Source organism: Haliotis rufescens, unplaced genomic scaffold (assembly GCF_023055435.1).
Source record: "Haliotis rufescens isolate VD_foot unplaced genomic scaffold, xgHalRufe1.0.p SCAF_7, whole genome shotgun sequence".
Taxonomy (NCBI): domain Eukaryota; kingdom Metazoa; phylum Mollusca; class Gastropoda; order Lepetellida; family Haliotidae; genus Haliotis; species Haliotis rufescens.
Window position 1 is genome coordinate 21,741,084 of NW_025964361.1, and position 13,131 is coordinate 21,754,214.

At 39.9% G+C, this 13,131-nt stretch overlaps 1 protein-coding gene across 7 annotated transcripts in view; it reads right to left on the reverse strand.

Annotated features, from left to right (window-relative positions):
- Positions 1 to 2,213: 2,213 nt before the first annotated feature.
- The window catches only part of LOC124139842 (protocadherin-9-like), a 133,982-nt gene continuing 123,064 nt past the window's right edge, over positions 2,214 to 13,131 (reverse strand). For all 7 annotated transcript variants that reach the window (XM_046507219.2, XM_046507216.2, XM_046507217.2 and 4 more), the window contains 2 exons: positions 5,071 to 5,194; positions 2,214 to 4,685 (listed from right to left, as the gene is read on the reverse strand). In XM_046507219.2, coding sequence (XP_046363175.1) covers positions 4,117 to 4,685; positions 5,071 to 5,194 — 693 coding nt within the window. In that variant the 3' untranslated portion in view covers positions 2,214 to 4,116. The remainder of the gene's footprint in view (positions 4,686 to 5,070; positions 5,195 to 13,131) is intronic.

Here is a 13,131-nt window from a genome sequence, read left to right on the forward strand (position 1 = left end):
AACCACAGTCTCACGTCTTTCAACCACCGTCTCACGTCTTTCAATTACCGTCTCACGTCTTTCAACCACCGTCTCACGTCTTTCAACCACAGTCTCACGTCTTTCAACCACCGTCTCACGTCTTTCAACCACAGTCTCACGTCTTTCAACCACAGTCTCACGTCTTTCAACCACAGTCTCACGTCTTTCAACCACAGTCTCACGTCTTTCAACCACCGTCTCACGTCTTTCAACCACCGTCTCAATTGTTGTCACCAACCCTCTCCCCTCCTCTTTCTCCCCCTTTTTCACCTACCACCTCGCTTAAAAACGACATGGCACTAGACATAGTCTGTCATACAGACACTGAAACAAATATATCCAATACAGCCAATGCAAGTCTATATTGTTTGGCAAGTCTAGATTACTGCACTATCAGGAAAATGAAGAGCCTCGGGGCTCCGTTTTATTATATTTCATAACTTTATTTTAACAACTGTTTTATTTATCTGTAAAATATGTTCATTTGAGACAAGATGTTATAAAGTGCCAATGACATCGCACATTTGGCGATTGGGTGTCTAAAACGGAACGTATTTGGGCGGGCATTCAATTGTCTATCAACACGCGTCGAATTGCTCTGATTATGAAACTTGGTTTGTCAGTGCCATATCGATGCTTGTGGGCTTCACCAGTCGTACAAGTCTAGAGCCTGCGTCAATTTTGGCTTCAGGTGACAAGGCCGTATTACAACTGAAATATTGTTTAAGACAATTATTGTTTCAAATCTTTCAAATATTGTTTTCAACTCACTCATCGCAATTCCAACTCGTCCGTAATTATAACCGTGAAGGGAATTAATGGTGTTTACATTGCACCATGTTCACCTACACCAGGGCTATCCGTACATAATCTGGAGAAGACGATCCAATGTGTGATGGCAGGTCCATACCGTCGATAATCAACGTCACAGTGTACTCCGCACCTCTACAGGCCCAGGAGAAGTACCCATAGTACCCGTGACGTTCCGGGTTAGAATTGGTCTTCAGCAACCTATGCAGAAATATTGCTTAAAGAGGCGTAAAACTATACTTACTCACACAAGCATTTACCAACAACTGTAGGCCCCGCTCTATACAGCGACGATAGCGCTACAAGTGCCTGCCCAGTCCATGTTAGAGTACGTGGTACTGATAGTCGTATTGCTCAGCCGGCTTGGTTGAACTCGTGTCTGATGCTGAACAACCTGTCGGTTTCAATGATTCTTATCAAGACACGGGGACGTCCGCTCTTGGAAGGCTTAACGAAGCATTGCTAAATAATGTACATATGTGCCGTAATGAAGTCGAACCTACTTAATATGTATAATAGATACACTGCATTGCATCGAACTCGAATAGCTGCAACAAACACAAATGTGGAGTACTGCAGTAACGTTATAAGGGGCATTGTAGTTTTCTGTTTCGATAGATATACAATGTATCGGCACCCATGATATGGAGATTCTGGGGGTACCATGCCCCTACAAAAGAGTGAGTGAGTGAGTATGGTTTTACGCCGCTTTTAGCAATATTCCAGCAATATCACGGCGGGGGACACCAGAAATGGGCTTCACACATTATACCAATGTCGGGAATCGAACCCGGGTCTTCGGCGTGACGAGCGAACGCTTTAACCACTAGGCTACCCGACCGCTCAGGTTTTCGCAAACACCTGGCATCATTACTATTTGATAGTGATTCCTAAACAAATGCTCATGATATACATGATGTAGCTGGAATCCTACACTCTCTTTTGGTAGATATTTCTGATACATATGGAACGGGTTTTGTCGTTTTTATTTACGATCCGACAGAAATATGAATAGATTGGTCCCAGATGACCTTGGGGATGTGTTTGTCATCGTGCCCTGAGAGTGTGGTGGTTCCTTGCCATGTCATATAGAACAGGTTATCCTGGCGGCGAAAACAACATTCACTTCCTTATTTATTATTGAGTGATAGTTTTTAATGTGTATGTGAGAGTGTGCTGTTTATTATAATTCAGTTGATGCGAATAATTATATTTTTGATTTTATATTCAATTATAGTTTCAATTTTATTCATGTACTATGATCGTGAACGTAATGCCTTTACAAGTGTGTCTCATAAGCCACATATGCCTCTCTCTCTCTCTAACATTATTAATGGCGTCATGTAGCCCACATTCTTGGAAAAAGAAAACATGCAAAGACATTTCAGGATACAATGCACATTTATTTACAAAATACTGTTCACGATATGCCAAAATAGCAACATCAGATAACGAGCCTCAGCGCCGTTGGAATGGTGAAATGATAAAGATTTGCATAACAAAACACGAATGGCTCTCCATGATGGTAGAATGCATGATGTTGTGTGATGGGCGTCATCACAGGACATTTATATAGAATCTAAAATATCATCCCGTACATGCAGCTCTCCGACCTTAATATAACATATCAACCAATAGCAATCCAAGAAAGTCAGTGAATAAAATTTTCAATATAACACGGTGTCCTCTTAACAACTCGTGTTTAATGAAATATATATTTGTAATATTAATAGGCCATCCTTTGTCATGGCAGTGAAGGTATATGGGTGTATTATTTCAGCGAACGTTCAATACTAGCCCTATCACATTTCACGTCGAATACCGGTCGAGCTAACTTGGTCTACCAGTGCATATGATAATGTATTATCATATAGAATATGACACTGGCACGACTAATACTTTATGCTAGGATAATAACGCTGACTACTAGTTAACTATCCCTGAATACTAGCGCTAATACAAATTCATAATGTCAAGCCAGCGTATCTGTAATGAACAAGCAGAGAACGAGATGCAATCTGTAACCTTACACAACCTATCATGTTAATCCAGTAGGAAAATATTCTTGTACATGGTTGAATCGTTTGAAATGATTCTTCATACATTTCGAAAATATACCATACATTGACATGTTGATTTCACATTAATACACATTGAAATCTTGTTAACTCGAAGTCAACATATCGAATTATCCGAAGCACGAGATAACGATGACCCGACGATAGTACGATCAGGATTCTGTCGGTGACATAACAATGCTTCGTATTAAATTATTTCGAGGTAACTGAATTCGAGCTAAAAAGGTTTGATTGTATACGAACACAACAGTATGAAATCTCTTATAATGGTATGTCTGACTATGAAACACGGTTGGGCGAGACTAGTCTGAAGCCACGATATCGATCTCAGGGGATTCATTACTGCAAAGTGTAATCACTCTCGTATGAGAGTCACATATGGTATAAATATCTATATGTGTACATGGACGATGATATTGTTCCGACGTGACATAGTAAGGCGCAGAAAGTCAGGCAACGTTTGTTCTTTTATGACAAAAAACGCCGTTATAAACATACAATGTACATTGAATGAATACATCTAAATTATGAAGTTTCAAGAACAGAGTAACTATGAAACTATGTAAATACCCCGAAAGAATATGAATTGATAATCTAATGTTATATGAAATGGATATATTTGTGAATATTTTGTAACGTTTCACAAACGTTTGAAAAAGTTCCAAAACGAATGAGTCCAGTATTATGACCGTTGTTCTGTACAAAGCTTACTAACACCGCAGAGTAGGCGTGCTTGCTTTTAGGCTAGTAATCACAAAACGATTGTTCCAATTTGTAGCCATGTTGCTGTATGTACAAACTTAGAAATAACAGGAAAGACCAACAAAATCTTTGGCATTGAACAAATATTATCAACCACGGAAACAACTAATAATCAGAAACAGTGGATTATTAAATAATTTTAAATTAACAATGATTGACAGCTATCATCGTGTATATAATAGCGAAATATACAAGCAGGAGCCAAGCACCGTTACTCACAGTCCATAATCTCCATGTCGATTTCAGATGTAGATTTCAAACATACATCATGACTGAAATGCAAATTGAGCAATGATTTTAGATATGTACGGGTGTTTTTTTCACAACACGCACCTCGTTGTTGGCCGAGTTCAGCTGCATAGCAGGCAAAATATTCCAAGCTCTGAAAAAGATAAACGCGAGAGAAACCTCATGTCACAACTCGAGAAAGATAATCACAGTTAGTTCAAGAAACAGGGTAGGTTTCACAAAACATTTCATCAATGTCTTCCGGGTTCAGCGTATAACTACCGGAAGTCGTGGTATTGTCATCGTCGTCATGGCTACGGGGGACTCTGGGGTACCAGCTTCCGCCATTGGCAAATGTCACATCGCTTCCTGTCTTGGAAAGCTCTGAACTGTCACACAGAAATGCAAGTTTGTTTGTCGGGGGAATATGGTTACTCGTGTGCAGGATACGCTCGAGGTTTTGAAGATTTCTTTGTGTCAATCCCTCGTTTGCAAACGTGACCCTTTTCCCAATGCTGTTCCGTTTGACTTGCAGTGGGTCATCAATAGAGCCAATGCTGAGATTTCGAGACTTTCGCTTTTCCTGAAGAGGCAATTCCTGCTCTTTGATTGGTCGAATGAAAGACGGTTTGACTTGTGTCTGTGTGTTGAAGGACGGGTGGAGACGAGGCACAAATGTTTGAAAGGTTGGGTCATCTTTTAATGGCCGGTTACCGTGTCTGTGGCTTCTGCGATCTTTCATTTCCACAGCCAATCGATGTGGGTCATCAGTGCAAGAATATTCCCCTGGGAAGAGTACAAATCAGAAATTAAGTAAAAGCATAAAAATATAACATAATGAACAATGCTCTTAAAACAGTCTCCAACTGAAGTGTTTCACTCCGCTTTCAACAGTATTCAAGTTACATCTGGGCGTGTAAGTTTGACGTTGGAGGACAACCCGAAGTGATACAGGTCTCAGACGGTTACCACTTTAGTAAAACCCACGAGCATGGGGTTAGTGGTCACAGATCAATTATGATAACCAGGGGCTATCAGTGTAAAATCAGATGACCTATGCATATGTATTACATACCGGTATAAGTGGACATGACATTTTACTGTGCTATCTATTTGGTAATGAATTTCCTTGCCAAAGTAAATTCTATGACTGTATATTTCTGTCAATCACCTTCGGATTCAGGCAGAGGGGGCAATTGAATATCTTCTTCACTTCCGCCCCGGCCGCTGTCGCTCGCAGTTAGCTCCCCTGACGAGTTGCTCTGAATGTCATCCATCTGTGGATGCAGGGGATGCTGAAATGTAAATAATCCGAATAAAGATTTTTTTATCTGCGAGTAACAAATTTCATGAAATATAACACGCAAGGATAGTGCTAACACACGCATTCGATTTGCACGAAATGAACAAACTAATAACTCCTGGGTTCCAATGACCATCGCTGATTACAATTCTTGTCAGCTCGATATTTGAAAATCTCTATCAAATTGCGCAAAATGCAATGAAAGAATTACTGAATAGGACATTTCTATTCAAAGTTGGCTCGCGCTGGGTGGAGTAAACATCACATCCTCGTATTTTATGGATCAAGGATTTTACAAATTGAATGAAATTGAAAATAAACAGACGATCGTTTGCAAATTTGTATCCACTATGGGACCATACCAGTTACTACATGCCTCTTTAATAGCGTAACATCTCCGTGCTTATGTCCCATCTAAGGGCAGGAAATTCTGGAGCTGGGTTGGCCAATGCCAAGATATAATGATCGATTCTCTATAACGACACCAATTTTCAAAGAAAATCCCCCTTGAATCATATCCGACTGGTTTTGTATGTGTTGTACAAATCCTCCATTTTATTTCATTTTCAATAGATCCTGGTTTTAGACAAACGACATGTTTGCTTTTCGCTCTTACAATCTCGCATGATAATGCAACAGCCTGAAGCTATGCTCACATGCGCCATTTTAAACTTGTGTTCGATTTCATAACACGCGCCTACAAAGAAACGTCCATTCCTACGAAAAGCCGAAACAATGAGTCAGGGTGTTCGACCTTTTGAGACGAACGGGACACCCTATAACATCCCCTATTCTGCAGCTCCTTCTCGAGAAGGTTCAACTTCTCCTAATGCATCAATATTGAGTGATAATGATCCATAGCTGCATGGCGAGGAGCTCAGAAATATAAGAGTTCTTAATGATAAAAGGTCCATACCACAATCAGACCGAGCGAAGAAGATTTTATCAATATGGTGAGAGCACCGGTGAAAAATTGGTCAATTCACCCTCTGGTGTAGACTGAGCAGATTGATGACTCCGTTTCTACCTTTATTGACGCATACTGTGGTGCTATTCTGTCAGACATATTGTCGTTATTGGAACTGACAAGGTACTATTGTCATCTTATAGACTGGCTAAATGGCAAAGGAACCCACGCTTAGATAGACATAGACATATCCGTGCCTCGCTAGCACAAGAGGATCAATAATTCTCGATGGAAAGAAACGTTCAACAAATATAAAGCTGTTTGAATTGTTAATCGGCAATTATCACTTGAAATATCTGAAAACACTGCTCTTAAAATATGAATATGACTCAGTTTCCCGCTAATGTGCAGTTAAAGTAGAACATTTCCAATAAAGATATTGGACATATAAAACAATGAATAAGTATATATTCTTTATAGACTGTTAGTATTATTGAAATACAATATCTAAAAAATACATCCTATTACAATGGTTGCTTTGAGCAGTTTATCACTGTACCATGAAGTGACATTTAGCAAGACGTGGAAACGCCATGCTGAACAAAAATATCGAAATCCACAAGTCAATATAAAACAGAAAGAAACGTGACCTACAAAAAGAGTTTTCAGCTGTAATGGTCTTGGGGCGTTTTCCTATCATATTGCGTGACATCTTCTTATATTAGATTTGTCCGTCCCAAAAACATAAAATTCAGCAAAATGGCCATCGAGTCCCCGACATGTGCTGACTGTTTTCAGTCACCTTCCATTGACGTTACATGGATGAAACGTTTGGCCTTTCATGACTCTTTTACCCTGCAGGTTACTTTTCGTTTTGTTTTCAATTATTACTTTAATGTTCATATTCAAAATACATTATTCAAAATGCTGGCACGCTTTAGTGATCCCAACCATAACTCAACCTTTGCAAACAGCTGACGACTTACACATAAGTATCCAAGCAAGGGCTCTCTCGTTGCATCGGTCCTTAATACACGATATTTGTTCGAACAGTTTCAATGGTATATTGAAAGTCTTCATTAACATGTGCATGAATTCACTTGTTTCATTCATAGGGCAATATTTTAGCCTTAAACATATATAGTTTAAATTAGCCCTAATCAAGATGTAATATAACCGATCCTATTTCTTTAAGCACCGTCATAAACAAACAAAATTAATATTTTACATAGAACCTTTCTTCAGATAAAGTATTATGTTTCTAACAATTATCTAAAACGTTTACAGTTCAATCAAAAGAACACTTACATCATAATATATTCCCGACATCCTTTTTAGCCTATGACTGTAAAAACATATCTTTCCTATTTATATACTTCGTTATATTTACTGCCATGTATATTTTATTGATATAGAAATGACCCAGTTCACTTTGATGAAATTTAATACATGCTTCACTGAAACAAAATGTTAATAAATTCAAAACACTTTTTGAGGAACTAAAATGTCTTCAAACGACGCCGTGTCTAACTTTATATAAAAACTGTTTCCTTTCAACAATTCAATTCAAAAATAAAAGTAAACTTGCCACGAATAATGATTGTAAGACACTTTTGGGGAAAAAATCCACACAGAAAAAAATGGCATTCGGACTGAATATGTGAGCTGACCCTTATAATTAAAGAGCTCTGTGTAATGCGATCCGCCGAGAGGCGAACAACAGACGGAAAAAAGCTACTGATTCTTCAATGTCCAAGGTCTCAGCGAATGAAATGGTAAAATGTATTAATACACATGTCCAAGAGGCCGCAGTGTCGGCAACATCTCCTACAGCATCATCATCGTTACACACAGCCATTAGCTCAGGCAGTTGCGCTCGAGGAAAATAGGAGACCTCACTACAAAAAGTTCAATGGCGCAATAACAAAAGTTTATCTCTGAAGGGACATACTATGATTGGTTTCAACATGAGGTACTAATATATACTTGCTACTTAATGGAGAACGGTAGTCGTTTGAGATGATGTTTCAAAATCTGAATGTTTTGTGTAAGCCTCCTAACGAATGATTCCTTGCCGTTTCAAAGTTTAAGCTGTAACTGGACAGAGTATTTGTTCTCGAATTATAATCCGAGCTTAAAGTACTTACATTTTTTTGTCCCCAAGCTATGACTTTAAAATCTATCCTAAAGTATTGTTCAATCTCCTGGTACATATAGACAGCGCCAGCAGCGCACTTACGCTATATATGATACAGGCTTATTGCGATTACATGCGTGGGGTATATTTATCGCGTTTCTGAACATCCATCTTATCAAGCCGTCTTCTTGAAGTCTCCTTCACGCGGTAAAGTTCAAATTGATTTAAAAGTGATTTCATTTGTTTTCCGAGGAATGTTCGACTGTGCGGAAATCTTATTTTCAAATAAGCGGAATCAAAGCGAAGCATTTTTCTTCATTAAAATATACCCGATCTTTGATGTCAACGTTTCATTTAAATTTCTAATGAGATTTCATTCAATCTGCTCACACTACTACCTATTTTAACAGTCTCGCTGAAGTTAATTCTATTTAAATCTCAAGACTGCTTTTAAACGAGGATGAGTCTGAAAGATGGTGTGATACGCCGTGTCGAACGTCCACCCTTCTGGTGAATGTGTCGGTTGATACAAAAAGATGAAAGCGGACTGAGGAATCATGATCCGGCCATTCAACGGATTAGGCACCTTATCTACAATTGCCATCCTCTAGATGGTACCAATCGCTTGTAATTTAAACAACCGCGTCAAATAAATTGCAAACACTTGGTGTTATCTATTGAATTATTGTGCAAGAAGATGGGATATAATTATAGTCAATCTGGCGACGTTTATCAAATCAACGACGCTACACATACGCCCTCATCGAACGTAACCACGTTATCACGGGGGTAATGGGCCCCATCGTCTGCGGATCTAAACTTGGATTCGCGTTTCCTTTTTTCTATTTTTTGCACAGACAGTTTATCCTAGCTTTAATATTTGCACTGTCATGATTTCAGTCACATGCGCGCACCGTCTTCATAATTCGAGATTTGACGATATTTGCACACTTTAACGAAAGTCAACACAAAATGGCGGTATTTCCTCGTTGGCTGGAGAATAATCCCATGCTTCGCACAGCTGCGGCTTAAAGAGGTATTTGGTCTGACGGTTTACACTTGGGATACGGAATGATTGCTCAGAAAGCTATGGAACGGGTTCGGTACATATACAAAAGTGGATTTCTTTCACAACTGAGCCCCTTCAGACTTAGAAAGATAATGTTGAAATTTAAAAAAAACGCACTCGTAAATTCATCAGTGATTGGATAGGATCGAATACCTAGAAGTTTGTGTACATAAGATTATTTCAACATTGAGTTTTTACTATCAAAGCGTCTTTTAAGAATAGTAAAATAAATAATGATCTTAAATGGCATAGAGTAGCAATTCATCTGAACGAAACTTTTCAAAAGACTCATTTCAGAGCTAAATCCTTTCCTTAGAAAGATCTAACCGCTTTGATACCTACTGTCACAGCGTACTAAGACATGTTCTGAAATTACTGTAATGTATTCGTGATACGAGCAATCACTCACGGGTGTCAAAAGTGTTATCTATCGCAATCTATACGCTGAGATAAGATGTTGCACCCAAACAATCACTTAACGTAAAGGGTCAACAATAACCTGCCACGAAATAGACAAAGACTGACAGCTATCGACAAGCTCTTCAAGTACAGCGTATCGCTACGCCATCTCACCACTGTTTGCTTTCGTCGCTTTAAGTGAAAGCATCCCAGCTGGTATAACGCCGTATCTTCCCCGGATCGCTATTACGCAACATGGATCGCTATCCAGAGATTTAATATCCTGAATCTGATTAGAGGGCTTCGCGAGTCTCTCTCGGCACGTAATAATTAGAAGGATGTCTCGGCAAGGCACAAGAAATTTTGATCATCGGATCAGTGCGTGTCGACTCGTCCACATCCCCCTTGATGTCGAATAGGAATTTGTAAACATACTTTTTTGTAATTATTTGAGATAATTGGGGTTACTATGTCAATGACGCTTATCAGACTCGAATTTGCTATACACGGGAAAAAATGAATCTTCGTGCCACAATATTTGCTCGGAGAGGAAGACTAGGAAATTGAAACTGTCTCTAACATGCTTTTTAAAGTTCCATGCCCAGCTGACAACTTTCCTGGGGAAGAAAGGCGTTGCTAGTATTCTTGAATGGCGTTCAACAAATTAGATCACGACACGCATCTCTCTTAACTAAAAAGATCCCGTTTCTTGGTTTGTCAGCACCGTTCACGGGCTCGTGGGTTTCGTCAGACAACACTTCCTTTCTTATACAAATCGTATGAGTGGCGGGTGCTACTGGGAGGGCAGGACACGCTCACCCTTGTTTGACCACTCCTAGTGTCATCACTGATGTTAAGTGATCCATTCCTATCATTGTGACCGCTGTGTTGTATTCCACACCCTCGGGTATCCGTGGAGCGTCGATACAGGCAATTCCCCGGCGTTGGCGTTCTGTTCAAAGTTCAAAGTGGTAAATATCTACGCCCTGCACTATGTCGGACTTTCCTCCCACATGAAGCCGACACCTTGTGATAGAACTGAAACAGTGTCCAAAGCGGCACCAGGCTCGTCCATTTACCCTTTACCGAATGGACCCGTGATATCCGGGATGGAATATGTCTTCAGCAACCCATGCTTGCCGTAAAAAAGGCGACAATGATTGTCGTAGGCGGCGACTAACGGGGTCGGGTGGTCAGGCTCGCTGACTTGGTTGACGCATGTCATCATTTCCCATTTGCGTAGATTGATGCTTATGATTCCTCAATTGCTTACAGGCCGCTGTCATATAGCTGGACTACTGCTGAGTGCGGCGTTAAACAACAAACAAACAAACTTTAATGAATATAATTGTGCCTTTCTATCACACGCTTATTACAGAAGACCCTTTGGTTACTGTCAGTCTTAAAGCTGAATGCTTATAGGGGTTGGATTATGGCAGCATAGCATGAAACTGTATAAAACCCAATTAGTTGTGTCCACTTTACTATCATCAAGTTCACAAGTCGGTTGATTCAACTACATTTCACACAAGGAACACTTTTCCCACGACAGTGTCCAACATAAAGATGCTTTACATCCACGTGCTTTCCCCCGTGTCCACTTAATACCTACCGCTGTCTGTTTAAATGCAATATCCGTTCGCAATAATACGTGAACCCCGTACACTGCAATGCACTAAAAACATTTCAAACAACGAAATATTAACTTTCCAAACTGTCGTACACACGTGAGAAGACGATGTCAAATCTCTTTACATATTCCAGGAGTCCCTTTATGATCCTGTACTGTTATGAGTTTGGCACACGGTTAGTGGAAAATACTTTGATCTTAAAACAAACGAATATAATCATGTCGGGACTCGCAGGTTGAAAATAAACATGCCCTCGATGGCCTCGATGTGTACGTTTATCCGTTGTCGCTCACGAGAACCGGCTCGACAGATACAATGCGTTGCTATTTCACATGCGTACGTTATGCTAAAGTCCACAGGTGGGCACCAGTATGAATGCCTGTTGGAAAATATTGATTCTACCGCCTATTGTTGTTTCCAATTACAAATTCAACAATACCCATCTGTAGACCAGGTTTAGGGCAAATATCTAGTTTTACAATTAGTTCGTTATCAGTTTCGTCGTGAAACCTACAACACTACTAGTATAGTACCAGTCAGCTGAAGCCTTGTACAGATTGTGCTTGTAAAACAGCATATGGTTCTCTCGTTCAAAGCAAACTGTTAATGTAACCGAAATTCGATACATCTCAAGATAGCATCATAAAATAACACAAATAAATCACCAATTTGGCCATCCATACAACACCAGTTCATTGTTCGCGATGTTCCCGTAGACGTTCAAAAACGAAACCGAAAGCCATGTGTCAGTATTTCACCTAATCAGTTGACGTGGACTTACACCCCATCTGCTGACGTGGGTACTTAACAAAAGCAGGCATGCCTGGACATAAAGCTGTATCAATTCTATCTCGGCCCCATCAAAGGGTCACCAGCTTAAAGTGATGCCACTCACCCGTAAAGAACAAATTTTAATTTTATGAGCTAGAACCATAAAACGACTGTGACCTTGTGGCCTTTACTATTGTCCTCGATGCTCCCTTCGACTGACCACCGGTCAAGCCACGATAATCATGTGGCTTCAACACACCTAACACATCCCCGTGCCAAAAGCGTATTGTCCGAGATATACAAGTATATCATATAGGATTTACGAATCACGCGTGATACATTCCGAAGCTCAGGAGATTTGGGAGTCCATCTATAATCTTGGCCTTTGTGTCAAGGATCACCCACGATATGGCGTATACATAAAGTACGCTGCATTCTTTGAACATTAACAAACATATAAGATGCTTACACGTCAAGGGTGGAATAAAGTCCGTGTTGACAGTTCGTGGTAACCTTGACCGCTGGAGAGACATTAGACGTTGGCATCAAAGAATACCAATTTCTTTACTCAACGTCGCCGCGACCATGCATCCAGTTTACTGCTTAGTATCTCACCGAATCGAGAAATGGACATTTAATGGCCAACAAGAGAGAACAGCTCAGAAACGACATTGCTCCTTTAACATAGATGGTGACAAAACCGGTTAGCTCTCGCCATTACAACTTGTGAAAATTAACCCTTTTCGCCGTGAAAAATGCTTTTGAAAGAATCCTTTCGAGAACATTATAATGAACAAAGGATTCATATATCTACAGACCGCCACACACCAAGTCGATCTCTAAAGCTGGATTTGATTATACTGTCTCCTGGCATGTATTGAACATGTAATTTTAGTACCCCAGACGCTACAAACCTTAAAGAGTAATGCGAATATGTCATTACAACGTTAAGTACCGTATTTGCTTTAAGTAAAACCCACGTCCTTTTTTCTTTTCGTTCTGGGTATTAAGGGTT